The sequence below is a fragment of the Urocitellus parryii genome, chromosome 14, assembly GCF_045843805.1.
Source record: "Urocitellus parryii isolate mUroPar1 chromosome 14, mUroPar1.hap1, whole genome shotgun sequence".
NCBI classification, from domain to species: Eukaryota; Metazoa; Chordata; class Mammalia; order Rodentia; family Sciuridae; genus Urocitellus; species Urocitellus parryii.
This window is the reverse complement of record NC_135544.1, coordinates 64,385,555-64,407,681: the sequence shown is the minus strand read 5'-3', so window position 1 is coordinate 64,407,681 and position 22,127 is coordinate 64,385,555. Positions and strand designations below refer to the sequence as shown.

The 22,127-nt window shown below is 42.8% G+C and overlaps 1 protein-coding gene, 1 long non-coding RNA gene and 1 pseudogene across 5 annotated transcripts in view; 1 reads left to right on the top strand and 2 right to left on the bottom strand.

Annotated features, from left to right (window-relative positions):
- Positions 1-4,328: 4,328 nt before the first annotated feature.
- LOC144250162 (uncharacterized) lies at positions 4,329-14,474 on the bottom strand. Of its 3 annotated transcripts, XR_013342417.1 has the most exons (5): positions 14,340-14,474; positions 12,909-13,073; positions 11,950-12,009; positions 4,820-4,938; positions 4,329-4,399 (listed from the first exon to the last, which is right to left on the bottom strand). It is a non-coding gene; the product is annotated as an uncharacterized LOC144250162 (long non-coding RNA). The 3 variants fall into 3 exon arrangements; XR_013342416.1 differs by lacking the exon at positions 11,950-12,009; XR_013342415.1 differs by lacking the exons at positions 4,329-4,399; positions 4,820-4,938; positions 11,950-12,009 and having other exon boundaries at positions 12,615-13,073.
- Positions 8,829-10,492, bottom strand: LOC144250229 (zinc finger protein GLIS2-like; annotated as a pseudogene).
- A 373-nt stretch (positions 14,475-14,847) lies between the features above and the next one.
- Positions 14,848-22,127, top strand: part of LOC144250113 (heat shock factor protein 2-like) — a 38,332-nt gene continuing 31,052 nt past the window's right edge. For both annotated transcript variants that reach the window (XM_077792560.1, XM_077792561.1), the window contains exons 1-4: positions 14,848-15,060; positions 20,706-20,814; positions 20,969-21,096; positions 21,913-22,031. In XM_077792560.1, coding sequence (XP_077648686.1) covers positions 14,881-15,060; positions 20,706-20,814; positions 20,969-21,096; positions 21,913-22,031 — 536 coding nt within the window. In that variant the 5' untranslated portion in view covers positions 14,848-14,880. The remainder of the gene's footprint in view (positions 15,061-20,705; positions 20,815-20,968; positions 21,097-21,912; positions 22,032-22,127) is intronic.

Sequence of the window (22,127 nt, the reverse complement as noted above, 5' to 3'; positions counted from 1 at the left end):
AAATAGTACAATGAAATAATAATTGTTGGTTTACTATGACTTCATAAGACCACTAAAATGCAAAAAATACATTTTGTCATTTTCAGTAAAAATGCATAACATTTAAAAAATAATAGTAACCTCAGGATCTGGACCATTAATCTGATGGTCTCTATTCTTTACAAAATACTCAATTTTTTGTTTCCTTGCTCTTTGGAGAAAAAGTATCTGAGTACGTTTTTCTTATTCTTTTTTAAAATATCAACACAGGAAAAGAGAACAATTCTTTGCTCTTATTGAAACGGTATTTTATCAGTTTTTTAAAATCAATGTTCCTTCCAACATATTAGGGTGACCTGGAATCCTGCCCGCTGCTTATTAGAAAGGCTGTTGCAATTTCCTCTTCCTTTGTCAAATCACATCAAACACTCTAATCATCTTACTACACTTTGGTCAGTTGAGCCTTCCTCATGCCCTTCAGCTATGTCTCTTCCCATGACCACTTGAATCCTTTTAACTTCATGCAGTTGTAAATGCTGAATTATTTCTTTTTTCATCATAAGTCAGCTCCTCCTAGACTCCTCAATTGGCCCCAGACTCTCAGTTTGAACATTTTCCAATCAAATTACACAAAAATAGTAAAGTTGGCAGATTTGTTTAATAATATTAACAAAGACACTGAATTTCCACTCAGATAAAGCCCTTTGCTAAGTAATTTTATATATCTTGTTACCCAAACTCTCAATAATTCTATGAGGTAGAAATTTTACTAACAGGGAAACAGATCTAATGAGTGTAAGAACTAGGAACTTACATGTGATCACCTAGTTGGCAATTGGGACAGCAGCTAGTCAAAATAATCCCAAAGTCTGTGTTCTTCCTTAAACATTCATTAAATGATGACTGAGAACTGTCTGCAGCAGAATTGCTTGGAATATTTGGTAAAAATGCAGGCTACTGGTCCCTTTCCAGGCTGGATAAATTATTATCTATAAGGGAAAGGACCAGAAATAACACATTTTTAACAATACCTGCCCCCAAATAATCCTTAGGTATACTAAAGTTTGAAAATCACTAAACTGCAAGGCCCACATTCTGTGATACTAAGTATTTGATGATCTGAAATTAATCAAATCTACCATGAGGAAAATGTGTTGCTTTTGGTACTGTGCCTTCCACTTTTTAGTAAAAGGATCTATTAAAACACTAGTAGATATTAGTATTTTTACAACAAATTTGGGTGCTCCTAATACTGGCATTATGCAAACTTAGAGTGAGCCACCCTTGTTTGGTACACACTATAGTAAGGCCACTGCACAATTCTTACTAAAGAGTTGTTGGGAGGCTAATAATAGAATGTCTTAAGACTGTCTCTGATTAAAAATTATGTGAACCTCAGAATGTAGATTAAGAAACAAACAAACAAAAAAACCTCCTGTCCAAGATGTCCTGTTCTAGTTAATGAAAATAGTTGTTTAAACTAACTTCCAGAATTCTGTGGTAGTACTGACCACCCCATCCGCAATCTCATAATATGATTGTTAAAAAGGTTTGCTATGAATCATTATCCAAAATAACCATCTGCTAGAGAGACATGATTAATTATGTGCATAAATAAAATCACAGCTAACCAACAACAGCCTTTGGCCTAAAATAGTGGGAGAACTAATGGCCATAAAAGGTAAAATTAAAAAATATTTCTTTCTTATTGGGGAGAAGGACATGAGAGTATTTTCCCTGTGGCATCAAAGGACTATGCAGCTGTTTCCCTTTAACCCTCTGCCTGGTTGTAAATCGGAAGCAATAAGCTGATTTTCAAGGTAACGGCAAAATTCTTCCTTAATCATTAGAAGTGCTAAAAATATCATGTTAAGAACTCGAAAAATTCTTCCAGTTCTGCTTACTTGCACAGTATCTTTCAGGCTAGGTTTTGTAAGGGACAAAAAATTGAGAGGTATATATATGTATATTTTACACACACACATCCTTCTATTGCCTTTCTCTCTTATTTAGGACAACAATGCAAGATAATGAAGAAAGCTTCTCGTGCAGGAAAATGACCTTTAGGTGAGATGCAGCCAGGGTAGGCCGATTACCCAGTGACAACATGGGGTCCCCTCAGCCTCTCCTTAGGGGAAATCACATATCTGATCCTTGCAATTAAGCTTCTCCGTTAGGCAGCCAAGAGTTATCGCTAGCACCCCTTCTAAGGCATTTGTCTTTAGATGCTTTGCGGTGCTGATTGAGTTTCTATGCCTTCTTGCTTGTGCTGTGCAGGGACAAGGGAACTTGAGCCCTTCTACCTTCTTCTCAGGAGCATAATGCGTGAAAATACACTATGATCATTATTGACTTTTAAGTCTCATTTCATACTATTATCCCAAATGTGACTCTACTAGGAATTGAAATCATCTTACTTTTCATCTCACATCTAATTGACTACAATAATCATATAACTCACTGAAGGACTGCCATAGAGTTTGGTCTGTATTAAAGGTTTAGATTACCCCAGTTTATCTAAAACCCTCTTAATCAATAGAGACAATTGTATTTCATTCTTTTGAATTTTCATAGTAATTTCTCGTTTACAGAACTCTCTTGTGGTTTGTGTGGGTAATTCTCCTTGGTTCCCTTTCCTTCCTCTCTGGGTCATAAACCATTTGTGGTTCTATGTTCCTTCCCCTACCACTTCCTCACAGAGGGCTCCAAAGCTTCAGGGAATTCTTGCCTCTTCCTTTGGACCTGTCTGTGATTCCCTCTTCTTGTGCTACAGTCACTGGCAGCTGCTTTGCTGATACATTTCCTTATTTTCCACTTTAACATCCAAGCATCCTCTATCTCCTAAGGTAATTTGACCAGAGTAAATGGCTGTTGCCCATGGGAAAAAAACAAAACAAAACACTATTCCATTTGCTGAGAAGTAGTGAAGTTTTCTGGGGTCAAAAACCCCAAAATTGAGGGTAAATGAATGAGTAATGTTTTTCAAACTTCAAGATTTCAGGGAGAGTTCCAGCAAATATATGTGATATAGTTGACACAGCACAAAATTTAATTAAATCAGTATAGTTCTGAGGTATGGATCTTAGCAACAAGAAAAAGAATCATGAATCATAGGTTGAGGCAAAGCACGTCCAACACACTTGAATTTACTTACTAAGTGTTGATTAAAGGTTAGACTTAATAAATAAATACACACTCATTTAAACTTTGAAACAGAGTTTTCTAAAGTAAAAATGCGATGCTACTTTATTTTAACTCACCAAATAAGCAATAAAAATAATATTTTCAAGAACTCAATAAAATGGACTCTCAAACTAAACTTCTCAAAAATGATAATTGGCAGAGATTTTCTGAAAATAACTTGGCAAAGTATTTAAAAAAATATTTTCACATACAAAAATTTATTATAAGAAATATATAAAATATAAGATCAATATTGTGTGCAAAAAAGTTTGTACAATATTGCTTATAATAACAAAAATGGAACAACAAAAATCAAACATTTAGAGGATGGTTAAATTGTGATAGATTTATATAGTGGTATATTAAATAACTAATAAAAGTATGGAATCCAATGTCAGAAAAGGGTTAACTTGGTTTAAATCTATACATTCCAAAGAAAAGATTGACACTGACTTTCTGGGAAATGATCCTTCATGTCTTACACTATCTGGACTGATTCGAGTGTCTTTGTTGACCTGGAGCCGCAGATGGTTAATGCTAACATGGGATTTAGGTAGATGAATTGGGCCTTGTGTTACCAGTTTGACTCTAAGGAACCCTGGGATCTCAATACCTAAGTAAGTTACAAGGCACTCTGTGACTCCATGGCTGAATCCCATTAGAAACTCTGCACCTGAAGCTTGTTTGATTTTTCTTGGTTGGCAATATTGTGTTTATAGTGTTTCACATTGCTGGGAATATTAAGTGTTGGTGATACAACTCCACTGGGTAGGGTCAACTGGATGCTTGCACCTGGTCTCTCCCAGACTCTGGCCTCTGCATTCTCTTCTTTTTATGAGTTTAATCTGTATCCTTTTGCTTTAAGAAAATATAACCATGAGGAAAATTACATTTAAAAGAGCTTAAATGAAATGCTTCTCTTATAATGTTCATGGAGAAAAACCACAAACTGTTTGTACATAAGAACTCAACTTTATTTTTAAACAATCACTTTTAAAAGTTTTCAAAGTATTAGCCAATATGATAACTGGCCATCTTTAAGCAGTGGGATAATATGTCATTTATTTTTCTCTGACTCATTATCCTAATTAATACTTTCCACATTTTTTTCATTAAAAACTGTAAACAACAACAGCAAAAACAGAACATGCAGATACACACCAAATAAGGGAAAATGTTTTTATTTTTTATAAGATCAAGAATAATATCAGTGGTTAAGCATCTCTGGATTTAGTTCCTGGTACAAAAAAAAAAAAAAAAATCATTGAAAAGTGTAAGTAGATTTTTAGCTTGGTTTGGATTTGGAATTCTGTTTTAATAGTAAAAGATGTATAAAATATTTTAAATGTATAAAGCATAGGACATACATGAAACACATTAGTTATTGGTTTTGTGAAAATGGAAGGGAGGAGTAGGAATAAAAGAATAAATACGTAAATAAAATACAAAAATAAACTGTTCTAATAATGTCATAAGATGCCTTCCTCCAATCATTAGCAAATATACTCCACACAGGATTTAAGAGAAAAAAATATAACTTTAAGATTGCGTGTTTTGGTTTCATCATTTATTTTTGAAAGCTAATATCTACTTTTTAAAAAATTATGTCTGTAAACTACACATAATGTATCAAAATCCAGTGCCCTTTTCCACTTACAGTTTTAAAGTTTCAAGACCAATTTCTGCCTCCTTGACATTTTCTTTCCCCTCTCTCCATTGACAGTGATGTACAACAAGGGATCAGCTCATGCAGCTCAGCAAAATGTGCAGGTACTTCTACAGTATAATCAAAAATGCCATGCATTTGTTTATCTATAGATTTATCAGAAAAATTTAGTTCTACCAGCACTAAATTTGCATAAAACGATCATTCCAGTTAAGACTAACTTATCCACCTATGGAAATCATTTAAAATATCAAGGGTTAATTTGGTCTATATGGACTGAATAGAGACAGTAATAAAGTAAGTATCCTTTCATTTTAACAGAATCAGTTGCCTTGTTATTGTTGTAGTTTTAATGTCCTTTTTTACTTTTTTCTTAGATATAATTAACTTTCAGATGGCCTCTCCTTAAGATTATTGAACCAGGTGTGGTGGCCCACACCTGTAATCCCAGTAGCTTGGGAGGCTGAGGCAAGAGGATTGCAAGTTCAAAAGCCAGCCTCAGCAACTTAGCAAGGTCCTAAGCAACTTGGGGAGAACCTGTCTCTAAATTAAATACAAAAAAGGGCTGGGGATGTAGCTAAGTGGTTAGGCACTCCTGGGTTCAATCCATAGTACCAAAAAAAAAAAAAAAGCAAAAAATTAATGATACTATCTTGCAAGTAACAAAAAGCTCTTTCTGACATTTGTTTGGCAATCACAAATTTAGTTACTAACTTAGTGTTAGAACCAATGATCACTAGAACACCCTGAATACTTTAAATTTCATCAGAACTGAAGACAAATTATATTTGTGTCCCAGAATTTACAACTCTCTTCTTTTCTTTACTAGTAGCATCTTTTTTTCTCACAACTCACCAGAAAATGTTCACGTAAGAAATAGTCACAACATAAAGATGCTGTAAAGAGCTACTAAGAGAAACGAGGATTTTGAATTTCATTCAGTCCATTGCATGATTCTCATTTGTTCCACTCTATTTGGACTCTGGGTCTTTAAGCTGATCTTTACAGTCATTCCAAAAACATGTTTGACTAATGTAAACTAAAAGTCCAAATCAGTGAATACTGAGTTACAGGGTTTGGTAGGAATTTGTGTTATATACAAATTAGGAAAGTAACTAATCATGTTTGACATTAAAATACAAAACAAAAGTTTTAAGATTAAAGCAATAAACTATTTGGAAACATAATACAACTTTAGGGTAAGCTTTAAATGTATCCAGAATAATTTACGCCAGGTAAGAAGTCAAGAATGTTAATTTTATTCCTCTTTTTTTTCCCCTTAGACAGTATGGTCTGGATAATTTTGCTGTATCTGTGGAATATACCAGTTTTGAGATTGTCTTAGATACTGCCTTCATTACCACAAGCTATTTTACTCTTATTTACTCTATGGAAACACACACACACACACACACACACACACACACATTCTAGGGATATATATATATATATATATATATATATATATATATATATATACAAAGACATATATATATGTCTTTGTTTGTTTGTACATTTAGCTTTAATAAATTTCTTACAAGTATAATCCTTTCTAAATAAATCAGAAAAAAAAATAGTTTTCATTGCTTTAGCTGCTCCTTGTTGACTACAGAGTAATGTCCACACCTTTTCAGCCTGACATTTAAGGTCCCGCACTCGAGGTTGGGAACAAAACCTTCCTTCCTTCAATTTTCTTTTTTTTTTTTTTTTCATCTTTGCAACTCACTTTTATTGTTTCTTTATAAACTTCCTCTCACATGGAGGAATATATTGTTATAGTCATTAGCTTATCTCTTTTTTAAACTCTATGCTAACAGCAATGGAGCCAAGAGAAGGAAAAACATAAGCTACAATAGAAAGGCACTTAGAACCTGTTAAAATACTGATATCCTGGAATGTGCAACAATAAACCAACAACAACGAAAAGTATACTGGCCCTTCCAAGCCTGGTCTATCACCAAATCACATGCTGAGCTAATGTCACCTTCCAGTGCCCTATTCCTCTGCTCCTGGGCTTGAGTCAAACCATATATCCCCCAAGCTAAGGACTGAAGGCCTAGGGCCCTAACAGGGATGAGGGGGGTGCTTGGGTCCAGGGTGGACCCAAAGAAAAAAGACCAGCTCCTTTCTACCTTGCTCACAGCCCCATCAAGGGGCAGAGCCAGCCTGGCCAGGCCCTGTCAGGACTGGGGTTCTAAGACCAGCAGCAGGGACTGCCAGGTCAGGGTGACCCTTCTAGGACAGAAGGGCAGTCCAGGAAAGAGTGGGATCAGAACTGCTCGGAGGAACCACAGGGCTATGGAGGACCCCACTGCCATCTGGTGGCTCTTTTGTTCTGTGGGTGGGGAATTGGAGGGGGTTGGCTATTTTGCAGCCTAGTGACAAAGGTGCTCTAGAAGCCAGAGCTCCCAGCTGCTGGCAGGAAGGGAACAAAAGGCCCAGGGTTGGTTGAGTGGGACATGCTGGGATAGCCTAACTTCTGGAGATTGGGCAGTGGGATCAATAACCTATATCCTTGACATACTCTGGCCCCTGCATAGTAGTTAGACCCTAGGGGAGTTGGCTGAGTGGGAGTCTCTTAGGATCAGGCTCAACTGAGAAAAAGCCAGAGGCAACAACATCCCAAGTCCAGCTCCTTCCTCCAGCCAGCTCTTCCCAGGCAGAGGGGCTGGGCCTGCCCGTAGCCATGCTTGGCTGCCCAGTCTCCCACAGACCCAGGCCTCAGTCAATGGCCAGAAAGCTCCCTCCACTTCCCCCCCTGCATGCTGTCTTGGTGCCTTAAGACCAGAAGCTGCCTCTTGCCTCAGTACCAGTGCCCTGTAGGCCTCTCCATGAGGCCAGTCCCAGCTGGGATGACCAAGATGGAGCCTGGCCTGGCCCTGCCTGTTGGGCCTGGATTAAGTCCTAGCACCAGGGCTGTCCATCTGACACCTTCCCTCCCTGGCTCCATGTTTCCCATACGCTCAGGATGCCTGAGTCAGATCCTTCCAGGGTATAGGGGCAAGTGAGTGGTCAGCTGGCCCTTCACCTGGAAATGTTGCTGGCCCTCTGGCAGTGCAGTCTGATTCAGGCTGAATGAGGGATGATGGCAGCTGACCAAGCAGGCCTCCCTTCTCTAGCGAGCAGGAAGGCACCTTGTCATAGGGGTGGGTGGGGAACAGCATGGCTTCTTCCTGTGGCTTAGCCAGGGTCTGCATCTTATCTTCTCTCCCTCCAGGGGGTAGGCCAGAGGGAAAGGGGTCTAGGGTGAGCCTGCATGGGTGCTATGGCCCGGTGGGGGCTCCTCACAGCACATCACATAAAGTTGGGGGTGGTCTGGACCAACAGGAGGGCAGATACTACTTTGCCTGCTCCCAGTGTTGGGACACGGGAAGCAGTCGCTGCTGGCCTCTGTGGCTGGCAAGTGGGCAAGTGAGGGAAGACAACCTGCTCAAGTTGGCCCTGGGATGAAGGAGGCACCAGGGTGGGAAACCAAGGACTAAGGGTCCGGTGAAGAATGGGCAGAGGGCTCAGAAGCTGTGGGGCAGGGGCCTGAGGGTGAGCAAGGCCTCAGCACCCAAGAGCATGGTCAGGGCCAAGTCCTCACTTGGGACCTAGGAAGGCAACAATGACCTTCTAGCACCATCCTTGCTGCCCAAGGACTGCATCTGGGACTGCAGATTCCCAGGGAGCACAGACCACCAGGCCCCAGGGCAGTAGGACATTATTGCTATTTCGCAGAAGAGTTTCTGTTTGGGGCTGGGGATGTGGCACAAGCGGTAGCGCGCTCGCCTGGCATGCGTGCGGCCCGGGTTCGATCCTCAGCACCACATACCAACAAAGATGTTGTGTCCGCCGAGAACTAAACTAAATAAATAAATAAATAAATAAATTCTCTCTCTCTCTCTCTCTCTCCCTCTCCTCTCTCTTTAAAAAAAAAAAAAAAAAGAGTTTCTGTTCGTCAGGGTGGGGCCCAGAGCTGCTGGCTGAGCTGTCATAGCTGGTAGGTAGGTAAGCAGGCTCAGTTCACTACAGCTGGTTTGAGTAGCATAGAGCCTGGTGGGATGACCACCCAGCCAGGAGTTAGTGCCTCTGGGCTGCTGGCTGCTGAGTTGACGCCTGTGGACAGGTCCAGCACAGTGCCTGGAAGCAGAGGGAGTCCATCGGGGCTTGGCCGGGAGCGGCTGCTCTCCGTCCTTTCGAGAGGAGTCTTGCAGCCCTCTGTGCCCAGGGCCCTACTGGGCACTGACCCACGCCCTTTCTCCCCCTCTGCCTTGCCGCCAGCGGAGCCAGTGAGGAGGGAGACCACAGGCAGACACAGTCCACCAGCCCCAAAAGGAGAGGGCAGCAGTGGGTTCTTGGCCAGATTGAGGGGCAGAACAGGATCTGGCAGCCCAGGGCCAATACCCCCACCACCCCCGCCATTGCCACAGGCCAGGGCACTGAGGTCGAGGGGGCCAGGGGCCAGGGGCAGGGACAGGGGCAGGCCAGGCAGGCTGGGGCCTCCGAAGAGGGCAGCAGGGTTGGGAATGATGATCTGAGCCCCACTAACATAGGGGCTGCTGTCAGGGGTGGGCAGTGGTGGTTTGGGGGTGGGCGTAGCTGCAGGAGCTCCTGCTGCTCGTGAGACACGAAGTGGCCATGGGCTTTGATGTGCTTGCGCAGAGAGCTGGGGTCTGTGTAGCGCTTGTGGCAGCCAAGCATCTTGCAGTAGTAGGGTTTGTCCACGTAGTGGGTGCGAGTGTGCTTGAAGCGGTCACTCGAGTTGGAGTAGCGCTTGTTGCAGCCCTCATAGGGACAGACATAGGGCTTCTCACCTGTGTGGGACCCGTTGTGGATCTTTAGGTTCTCCAGGCGGGAAAAGCTCTTATTGCAGGTGGGGCAGCGGTGCGGCTTCTCTTTGGTGTGCGTGCGGATGTGGATGAGCATCTTGTACCTGGCGTTGAAGCCACGGCCATGGCGGGCACAGCCCTCCCAGTGGCAGCAGTACCCTGCATCCTTCTCAGGCTTGACGTGATAGGCATGACATGGTCCACCAGGTCTTGCAGGAGCTCGAAGAGCTGGTTACACTTCGCCCAGCGACACACCAGCTGCTTGGGCAGGGGCAGCTCTGGCGAGAGGCACTTGTCCTTGGAGGGTGTGAGGAAGGAGGAAGCAGGCAGATGCAGGGCCCCCCCAGAGCCCAGGGGTAGGAAGAACTGGAAGGAGCTGGGGACACTGTCCAAATATCGCAGAGGCTGGAAGTCCTGTGCTTGTGACCTTCTTTGGAAATGGGATCTTCACAAATGTAATCAAGTTAAAATGAGGTCCTGCTGGATTAGGGTAGCCTAAATTCAGTACCGGGGCAGTGGGCACTGGAGGCAGGTCCCCATTGCCCTGGCGCTCGGGGTAGAGTGAGCTGCTGCCATTGGGGGAGTCCAGTCCAGACGGTGGTGACAAGCTGAGGTCCACCAGAGGGGCTGCAGAAAAGCGTCCATCCACCTTCTCAGGAAACTTGGGGTTCAGCAGGAAGCCTGAGGGTGGGGAGCCTGGGGAGCCAGGTGTGGGGCTATCATCCACCAGGCCCAGCTCCCTGTGCAGAGTGCGGTGCCGGACCACACCCAGCACCCTCTCCCGCTTCTCTCTCGCCGCTCGGAGCTTGGTGATGCTCAGCTTCAGGTCAAGCGGCTCGTCCAAGGAGTGCATGGTGATGGGGTGGCGTTGGAGGGGGTAGCGGGCAGAAGGGGGCACCCAGCTGATCTTTAGGCAGGAACCTCGGCGGCGAGGGCGGTAGTGCTCCCGGCTGCGGGCTCCGGCGGTCGGGGGCGGTGGGGGGCGAGCGGGGAAGAGGCCGGGGAGGGCGGGGGCCGGGGCGCGAGGCTGACGGGGCGCGGGCTCCCCTGGCACTGCCGCCCGGAGCCCTGCAGCTTGGGCAGGGAAGGTGGCCGCGGCGGCCCGGCCGTGCGGGGATGTCTTAGAGAGGGAGGGAGGAGGGAGGAGGGAGGCGGCGGGAGGAGGGACCGGCGGCCGCCGAGGAGGGCGAGGAGGAGGGGCGCAGGGGGCGGCCTCCCTCCCTCGCGCGCCGGCTCTCCCGCTCCCGCCCTCGCTGCAAACCCCGCTCGCTGCGGCGGCCCCAGGCCCGGGGCGCCAGCTGCCTCCTTCCTTCAATTTTCGTACGTCTTTTCAGACAATCAAAAATCCTCCCTCATTCTCCTTTCCCTTCTGCCCATATTCAGATCTGGATCATCCTTCAGCAGAATATTGTAATAGAACTATAATTTGGATCTGGGATGTCGCCTAATGGCACATGCATTAAAGGCTTGATCTGCAACTTGTCACTATTGGGAGGTGGTACAAACTTTAAGAAGTGGGATCTAGTGTGAGATTTTCTGGCCTTTGGGGACTTGCCCTTGAAGGACCTTGAAGGACACTGTGGGACATTGTTCTTCCCCTTTCTCTTTCACTTTCTGACCATTAGATGAATAGCTTCCCCCTACACCTGCCCCTCACTGGGGATTAAACCCAGGGACACTTTTACCACTGAACAGCATTCCCAGTCCTATATTATTATTTTAACTTTGAAACAAGTTCTTGCTATGTTGCTTTGGGCCTTGCTAAATTGCTGAGACTAGCCTGGAAATACAAATATAATGCATTCCTAACATTATATTTCAACAATACTTACAGGATCATAATAGTGTTAACACTCTGTTGAATTTTGTACTTTAGAATCAACTTACAGAGAAAGTATGAAAGTCTTGTGGCTATAGAGTAGAATGCAGTGATGTGAACCTCATTAAAAGTGAAAGGTCAAGAGAACTGGGGATGTGGCTTTGTTGTCTGGAGGTAGAAAGGAAAGAAGGGAAAGTAGAACTGACCAGATAAGCAGGGAGGCTGCTCCTGTAGCACAGAGTGGAAAGAGAAAAGGCACTCTCCACAGTTGGAAAAACGAGAGGTCGAGGTAGCATAAAACTTAAAATGGCAGGAACTAAAGGGATTCTATAGAAGACAGATTTTCTTATTAAAACAAATTGCAAGATCAGGATATAGGAGAGCTTGGTAAAAATGAGCTAAATCTTCATCTATCATTGCAAGAAGCCAATAAAGAGCCTTCACAATTGGTAAATCTAGGAATACAAAAGATAAGAATATTTTGAAGATACCTTAGTAGTATGCTGGTTGTGTGACAGCTAAGACAAACCACTGTGCATCATTTACTTCATCTATAAAATGAGAATAATAGCGGTACATGTTCATTTTGTGTGGCCTCTTCATGTTTATTAGGAACATTAAATAAGTCAATATATGTAAGTCACTTATAATGTGGTCTGGTGCATTATGAGTGCCACATACAAATAATTTATATATATATATATATATATATATATATATATATATATATATATATATATCAATGTCTTTTGATGAGTGATGTGGTGGAGATGGGGAAAGCAGTTACAGGGCTCTTAATTTTCATTAATCACCTTTCTTATTATTTTTTGTTCTAACAAAAGATATGTGTTGCTTTGATTACCAAAAAAAAAAAAAATACTTTTTAAATAATATTGAAAAGAGTCAATTCCAAAACCTAGAGATGCCAAATTTACATTTATCCCACATTTTTTCTTTTTGGTGCTCCCAGCTTCACCCAGGTCTTCACACATCATGCCTGCTGGGGAAGTATTCTACTACTGAGCTACATCCCCAGCCCCATCCCATGAGTTTTTAAGCTCTGCTATAGAACTAATTTAAAAATCTACATAAAGTAAAATTGAATTAAAGCATTAAACATGAGTGCTATTAAATTAAAAAATTAATTTACCATAAATCTCTTTAATTAAATTGATCAATTTAATTAAACTTGAAATTTTTAATATAAATTTATTTTGGAATAAAATTTTATTTGTTAAAGTTCCAAAGATAACACAAAGTGTTCCTAAATATTCTCCATCCTGTTTCCCCTTATGCTATTTTTTACGGTGCCAAGATATATTTGTTAATACCAAAAGACCAACATTTGTTCACTACTATTAAATAAACTACAGCTTCATTCACATTTTATGTTTTCTAACTTCAATATATCTTATTGTATTCTAAGATCCAAGTCAGAATATCACACTACCTATAGTAATTTTGTTTCTTGAGTCGCCTTCATTTTGTGCCAGTTTCTCTGTTTCCCTTAGTATTTTTTCTTGATGTTGGCAGGCTTGGGGAGGACTGGTCTTGTCATTTCTAAAGCATCTTTGAAGTTTATTTTGCCTGTTTTTAATACTCAATGGATCCATGCCTATAAAAACAGAATTTCAGACATTTTATTGATTTCTATAACATAGTTATTAATGTAAATAAAACATTAAATATTATAATGTGCTGTACTTGTTTCCTAACATCTCAGAAGGGACCATGTGTTTTTAATTTAAGAGAATAATTTTTAAATGTATTTAATGATATAACAACCATAATATAGAAATATTCTGAACTTCCAATATCCTAGTGAATCATTTAAATAAATAGGAGAAATCATATGCCTTTAACATCTGTATACTTTTTTGTAAAATTATACCTTCAAGAGAAGCACTTGCTATGTGTTCCTATTTTATCTTTTTTTAGTATTTCATTCCAGTTTTATTGTAGAATGATATTACATTGTAAGTATATATCACAGTTTCCTTTTAAAAAATGTTATGAGCTTATTATAAATATACATAATAGGCCATTGTGTATAGTCGTACCTGAAGTGAACAGTATTTAGTCAGTTTCATTATTTTTTATTTAAAAAAATAACATTAAGGAAGGGAAGAAAATCTGATCTTAGGAAATGCAACACTCTTAAAATACATTCAATAACATAGTTTTTCTAATAATGAGAAATTCTAATGGAAATTAAGAAATTAATCATATTAAATGACACTAGGGGCCTAGAGAAAGTGGAAACTAGGAAATTAATCACATTAAATGCCATTTGGGATCTTTGAAAATCAGGTTCAGGTTTCTAGTAGACATTTCTCTTAGCGGTGGTCTTTTTCTTCTTGTATTACAGATCACAGAAGTAACAAATAATGAACACTAGAGGAAGCCAGAGGCACAGGCCAGAGGATAAATATCCCCTCTGATGTTCAGGTCATGTGCAGGCAGGTAGGCCTCCCCACTCACTCCCTCCCTCGCCTCTGATAGAAAGTCTGACAGAACCTGGGCCTGGAGGCTGGGGGAAGTTTGAATGCGCCCTTTGGGTTCAGATGTGCGAGGGGAGAGACCAGACGGAGGGGAAGAGACTGGTTTTGGAGTTGCTTGTGCTGTTGCTGGTGGAGGGGGTGGCATTCCGTGACAAGCACAAAGTGGTTGTGCAGGGTTGGGGCACTGGCCCTCTGAGGTGGGGGAAGGGAAGGCCCACCTGAGTGATGTCTTAATGAGTAGCCTCCGGGCTTTGCCCCAGGCTCACTGCTCCTTCCCATCACCTGTCCTGCAGGTTTGGCTTGGCTTGGCTGACCTTGGCCACCATAGCTCATACCGACTACATGCTTTTTCTAAGCCCACATGATCACAAGGCACTCACCTTTGTGTCATAGCCACTGGTATTATCCCCCGTATCAGATGAGGAAACTGAGCCCCCAAAGGCTTCAGCGACTTGGAGAGATACTAATCAGCAACTAAGTGCCTTCTCCTAACTGGAGGTCCGCTACAGCGAAACCTCCCGTATAAAAGGCAAATGAGAAGGCAGCGTCCCCTTTAACTCCCGCCCATCACGCCGGCAGCATCCAATCACTTTTCTCTGTGGCGCGGCCGGGGCCTAGGACTGGCTCCGAGGAGGACCGGCGCGAGACCAGCGCGCATGGGCGGAGCACAGAGATTTGTCTATCACGCGCGGTCGCCGGGCCTCCCAGCCTAGCTGAGCGCCCCGCAGGGCTGGCTGGGGGGCGGGGCCCGAGAGCTGCTGCGCCTGCGTGGTGGGCGTTCTCGGGGAGCAGGTGCTGCCGCCGCCGCCGCCGCCTCAGGCAGCACCAGCACCACCGCGGCTCGCCGCTCCCTGCCAGGCGCGCGGCGGCTGTGCGACACCGCGCGCGGCCTCTGCGCGCAGCCTCTAGAGGACCCCTGGTATGGCTCACGAGGGGAGCTGGGGCCCGGCCGCGCCGCTCGGCGCGCGCCGCGGTGGGGGCGGGGCGGCCCGTAACGGTCGGCCGGGTCGCGTTCGGAACCGGCCCCGCGCAGCCTGGGCAGACGACGGACCTCGGGCGCGGGAGCCGCGTTATTGCCCACTCATCCTCCATCCGGCTCGGGTAAGGATCGGGACCCGGAGACCCGGGCCGGGCTCTTGGGCGCGGGGTTAGCGACCTGACCACACGCACACAGCCCTCGCTTTGCCTCTGGCATCTTTTCTGAGGAGAGCTGTCGGGGGAGTAGGCAGAGGTTCCAACGCCGGCTGTTGCTCATCAGTGGCTTTTTCAAACATTAAATAGAAAATGGCAAAGTGTTCTTTGGAGACGGCCATGTGTGTAGTCGGGTATTTTGTAATTATGATGATGGAAGTGCTAATAGACGGTGTTGAGTAACTTGATGAGGAGCTAAGGGTGAGTTACCGAATTTCCCCAAACAGTGGCCCGCAGAATGGTGTCTGGGTGCCTAGAGTATTTGATCATGACTCTGCTTCCAAACAAGGATGACCCCACTCCAGCCTCTTATCCAGTCTGCTCTAAGTTTCTCTGTGATAAGATGCATGGACGGATGGGTCGCCTCCATGGCCCGAGACCCTTTCTAGTTCCAAACACACAGATTCTAGACAGGAGGATTATGAACATCGACACCACATTTACTTTAGTAGGCACTTGGATTATTGGAATCAATTCATGAGGCATTTGGGGTTTTTCTTGAGGTAGATGATCACTTAGTTGGGAATATTTTCAGGTATGGAGTTTTTGATAATGTCTGACACCTGTTACTGCTAGCGCCGGCCGGGCTGGCTGGGGGGCGGGGCCGAGGGCTGCTGCGCCTGCGTGGTGGGCGTTCTCTGGGAGCAGCTGCTGCCGCCGCCTCCGGCAGCACCGCCGCCTCCGGCAGCACCGCCGCCTCCGGCAGCACCGCCGCCTCCGGCAGCACCGCCGCCTCCGGCAGCACCGCCGCCTCCGGCAGCACCGCCGCCTCCGGCAGCACCGCCGCCTCCGGCAGCACCGCCGCCTCCGGCAGCACCGCCGCCTCCGGCAGCACCGCCGCCTCCGGCAGCACCGCCGCCTCCGGCAGCACCGCCGCCTCCGGCAGCACCGCCGCCTCCGGCAGCACCGCCGCCTCCGGCAGCACCGCCGCCTCCGGCAGCACCGCCGCCTCCGGCAGCACCGCCGCCTCCGGCAGCACCGCCGCCTCCGGCAGCACCGCCGCCTCCGGCAGCACCGCCGCCTCCGGCAGCACCGCCGCCTCCGGCAGCACCGCCGCCTCCGGCAGCACCGCCGCCTCCGGCAGCACCGCCGCCTCCGGACGCCGCGGCGGCTCCACGCTCCCTGCCAGGCGCGCGGCGGCTGTGCGGCACCGCGCGCGGCCTCTGCGCGCAGCCTCTAGAGGACCCCTGGTATGGCTCACGAGGGGAGCTGGGGCCCTGCGGCGCCGCTCGCCTTGCGCCGGGGTGGGGGCGGGGCGGCCCGTAACGGTCGGCCGGGTCGCGTTCGGAACCGGCCCCGCGCAGCCTGGGCAGACGACGGACCTCGGGCGCGGGAGCCGCGTTATTGCACACTCATCCTCCATCCGGCTCGGGTAGGGATCGGAACCCGGAGACCCAGGCCGGGCTCTTGGGCGCGGGGTTAGCGACCTGACCACACGCACACCTGCAGTATCAATTGCAGAGTTTCATACTCATCCACAAATACTTAATTTCATGAATTTTAAGGCAAAGAAATAAGACAGTAATTTTTTATTCCATTATTAAATTATTAAGTCAGCTTTTTTTTTTTTCCTGCGCAGGGGATTGAACCCACAGGCATTTAATTGCTAAGCCATATCCCCAGCCCTTTTTATTTTTTATTTTGAGACTGGGTCTCAAAAGTTGCTGAAGCTGGCTTTGAATTTGCAGCCCTCCTCCCTCAGCCTCCTGAGTCACTGGGATTACAGGCGTGGGACACTGTGCCCAGATTAGTGTATATTTTATTTTATTTTATTTTATTTTTTTAAATTTTATTTTATTTTTTTTTAGTGTATATTTTAACTACTCATTTTTCTAATATACCAGTAGGAAAATGAAAATGAACTCAGGTCTGTGTCTGTGCCAGAGTTACAATAAGTGTTTAGTGTTTGATGAATGAGTGAAATCCCTGTGCTAGTGGTAGAAATGATAAAGAACATTTGAAAAGAATTTTAGAGATCATCTAGTTTAACTCCATCTCACCCACCATAATTGAGGATTCTAGGCTTAGACAGGTTGAATTACTCAGCTATAGTTACACAGCTAGTCAAGATTGGAGATCAGCCTCTTAACATGGATTTCTGATCCCCAAGGTCAATCTTCTAACATAGATTTCTGAGCTCCACCAACTGTACTAAAGTTAATATAGAGATTAGCACCATATTTAATTTTTATTTTATTTCTTTGGTACCGAGTATTGAACCCAGAAGCACTCAACTGCTGAAGCACATCCCCAGTCCTATTTTGTAATTTATTTAAAGACAAGGTCTCACTGAGTTGCCTAGTGGCTCACTGTTGCTGAGGCTGGCTTTGAACTCAAGATCCTCCTGCCTCAGCCTCCTGCGCCGCTGGGATTACAGGTGTGCTCCATCATGCCTGGTTCCATGTTTAATTGTGTACGAAAATGATGTCCATGGGGCTGGGGATGTGGCTCAAGTGGTAGTGCGCTCACCTGGCATGTGTGCGGCCCGGGTTGGATCCTTAGCACCACGTACAAACAAAGATGTTGTGTCCGCTGATAACTAAAAAATAAATATTAAAATTCTCTCTCTCCCCTCTCTCTGTTTAAAAAAAAATGATATCCTTCACAAGTTAGTGGATAAATCTGGATAAATGTTATCTAGTACTAACCTAGTAGCTTAGTGCACCTGCCTATCTTCAATCATGCTGTCACACATATTTTCTAAAAGCAGTGCTGACACTGAAAGGTAAAACTTTTAAACAGTGATGTTAGTTGAAAAACCAAAATAAGTTACCCACATCTTTCAAAAGTTGCTATTTATAGTTGTTTGTTTTATTTATTTATTTTCCCATACTTGTACTGCACTTCTGTTGAGGTAATTTAGCATTTATAGTATCTGATTGAAAATCGTATTAAGGCCTTTTCGAAGAAGCAGATGTTTTGGGAACCAAGCAATCTTTTAGGCATTTTTTTCCCCCAGTGGCGGAAAATAATCTCTAACTTGAGTGTAAGGCAAGGACAGAAAACTCACCAGCTGCAGTTTGGAAAGTTTGGCTTAACAGTTCTAAAGACTTACGTAACTTTAGTTTTTCTTGAAATTTGACAAAATTAAGTGAAATAATCCTCTCTTCATTAAACAGAAATAATATTGTGAATGATCAAAATTATACTAAATTTGTTACTGACTCAAAATTTTTAATAAGTCTTTAGATCCAAGGTCTTTAAGAAAAACACACTATACATATTTCAGTTTTTCCTTTATTCTCTCCCCAAACAAAAAGTTGTCTTTTTTTTTTTAAACATTTCCCATAACTTCAAAATTTCATATAATAGTTCTTTGTTCAGGTAAACAATTTATTTCCACAGTCAAGAAAAGAGATAGTATTTTCAGACAACCTAAAGCATGTTTTTAAATGTAATATATCCTAAAGAGAAGGACACATGTTTAGCTAGGAAGAAACTGGGGAAACCTGATATACAGAGACAAGAGGTTATGGAGGTTAAATGAAAGTTCTTGTCATTGATAGTGAAGAACAGCTTTTACTGCTATTGACTGTTGATAATTATTATAAAGTACCATAAAAGAAGGAAATTACTATAAGGTCAGTGTTCTTACCTTTGTCTCTGTTTCTCAAATTGCTTGAGAAGGATGCACGATTTCACTAGAGGCCTCATACCCATTTGTTCCACTTTTTTGTGCCTTTTGGCAATTCTCTAGTATTCTCAAATCAGCACAGATGAATAAAGAAATAGGAGTTGGAGGGAGCAAACCAGAAAACTGTAGTGTTTTCTAGCTGTTTTGAAGGAATTTGAATATCCTGGCAACCATTGCATTGTTTCGATGTTCTAGAGTGAAACACAAACATGGCAAAGTAAGGGTAAAATCCAAGTTAGATGGGCCTGCAAAAAAGTTGGAAGACTCATTTGCAAATTATTTTTATTTGTATATGTAAAAGAGGAGTTAAAGACTTAAGAAATAATTGGTGAACATTGAGAAGTTACAGACTTGTTAAAGTTGCACATTTATATTCTGGAAATTGTTTTCAGTGATCCTAAAGTATTAGATTATTTGTAAGAACATTTTGAGCATTCTACACTAAGAGTGCCAAAAGTTTAATTTAGGCATTAGCAATGGCTACTGACTACTTTTGGAAAGTTTGCCAACATTTATGGGTAAGGATGGAGGAGAAGGTACCAATCTCTTGTCCCACTCAGTAATGGCTTTCTGACCCTTGTAAAATGTTTAGGGAGAAGGGAGAATTCACTGTTGAATTGCTTGAGCCTCATGGGTTTATGGCAATAAGGTAGAATTTTTGTACTCAAAGATGTAATTTATTAATTTTAGAGTAGAGACTGAAGGAATACCAAAGTAGAGACACAGAATGATAGGAGTGAATGAGGGCTTTGTGTGAGGAAGACAATGCAAATTCAAATAAGAAACTTTCATCTTTATTTGATATTATCCAAGAGTTGAGATTCGACAGATATGATTGAGTTTATTGAACTAAAGATTCATTTAGTAAGTTAATCATAAATATTTGTTGTGGACCTGTTAATGCCCAGTATGCTAGGTACTAGGAATTTATTCAGTAGTGAACCAAAGTGCTTTTGTTCGTGGAGTTTACATTCTAGTAGAAGGTACTGATAGATAAAATAAGCCAATATGAATAACTGAGCAGTGATAAGTACCATAAAGGAGAGCAAACAGGTTAACAGTCTGTCAGTTATGATCCAATCAAAAGACAACATCCACAGAATATTTTCAATAGGGAAAGTTTAATAGAATTACTATTTCATAGGAATTGGAGTAAAGAAAACTCTAAAGAATATAGGAGTAGTTAGTAGGAACAGGCAGTGTTGGTATAGCTATGATAATGCCATAGTAGGGACACTTCCCTCAAAGCTAGGATCCTGGCCTTGTTGGGGAAAGTGTGGCCATATTTCACTGAATGGAAGAGAAGTCATTTGTGTTGGACTGGTGGAACTTACTGGAAATCTGACATTTAGAACTCTGAGCAAGGATTGATAAACTACAGCCCAAATGCCAGTCATCTGTTTTATGAATTTAATCGGAACATAGCCGTGATCAGTCTATTTATATGTTGCCTATAGCTGCTTGTTTTGTTACACAGAGAAAATCTTGGGATTACAGGCTTGGGCCCCCTCACCTGGCCACTGTTAACTTTCAGTGTTAATGTAGTAAACATATAGCTTAGAGTTTTGCAGTTGATTTGTAATCAGTGCATCTTAGTATAGTGTCTACTACAGATACTGATAAAATGTGTTTCCTTTTAATTTATCTTATTTATTTTATTGTTATACAGATAGCAGAAATGGTCTATTTTTCTTATTTAAAGGAAATGCTAATGATACAATGCAGTATTTGGTGTCAGGTAGATATCAAAAAATTTAATTGCAGTTTGGCACTTACTTGCAATTTGTTGTTGTTGCCATTATCAGGAATAGAATTTTGATTTGAAGGTATCATGGAAGGACTGGTCAGGACAGGTTTGGGATTCATATATATGAGTGTGCCAGAGAACCTTAACTAATTGACCTTTTCTGGTTTTCTTTAGAATGGCCAAAGTTTTCTGGTCTTGGATGAACAAAGATTTGCAAAAGAAATTCTTCCAAAATACTTCAAGCACAATAACATGGCAAGCTTTGTAAGGCAACTAAATATGTGTAAGTATGGACAGCAGTTTATTTGTTCTGCTAACCAATTACTGATTAAACCATTTTTTTCTCATTAAGCTGATAAAGGAAAATTCCACACAAGCAGTGTGCCTTTTTGACTGTTGTCTAATTCCAGTCTGAGTAAATTTTCAATCTTTTTCAGATGGTTTCCGTAAAGTAGTACATACTGACTCTGGAATAGTAAAGCAGGAAAGAGATGGTCCTGTTGAATTTCAGCATCCTTACTTCAAACAAGGCCAGGATGACTTGTTGGAGAACATTAAAAGGAAGGTGAGTTGTTGTTAACATTATTTAGCCAAGATTTTGACATGTATGATTGACCAATGAGCAGTTTTAGCTATTGTAATGCAGAATGTACAGAAAATACACAGGTGTTCTTTGTTAGAATGAATCAGACCAATAAAACTTTAATTAAATTTTCTATCCTCCACCTTTCCCTGTGTTCATCTGTAGTGAGAGCTCATTCTTCATTTTCTTGATGAAAGGAAAATGCTTACAACATTCTGATTGAGGATGAAGAGTCATTATTATAATAGGAAGGTTCATTCCTGTGTTGACTGAAAAAAAGTCCTCACTGTAGGACTTTTTTTGTTGTTTACTGATATATATCCATTGTACAGAATAAGTCCTTTGTACATGATAGGCATTAATTGTTACATTTTTGAATGAATATCTTTTGCTGAAATAAGATATTTTTACTAAATCCATAAAAGGGCTGTAAACCATGAAAGAAAATGACCTGCCATGTAGCCATTACTGTATAAATTTAATTAAAAGTGGAATGTGGTAATAAAAAGGCTTGAGAAATTTACAGGGAATTTGGCAGAAGAAAAAGAAAAAAACCCTAAGATGTTACTGCTCATGGAAACTTAAAGAAATTTTTTTTTTGTTTTGTTTTCTGATTATTTCTTGCTTTCTCTCTGGATGAGCTGTGAAGTGTATTCTTTTCCTAGAATTCCACCCTGGGCTTTTAGAACAAAATCTCCCTTTGAGTAGATCACAAAAAATTCTTATAATAGGGAAGCTTTGAATTATAATCATGGGTGTGCCGTGTATTTTTGATTTTCTAAATTTGCTTTTTGGAAGGTTTCGTCTTCAGAAGAAAATAAAATTCGCCAGGAAGATTTAACAAAAATTATAAGTAGTGCTCAGAAGGTTCAAGTAAAACAGGAAACAATTGAGTCCGGACTTTCAGAATTAAAAAGGTAAGCCATTCTTCCAAATATAATACTAATGTGTTGGGTGTTGGAGTTGTCTGGTGCATTGGTTCTTATTACTTTTGATTTGTAGTCATAGACTTA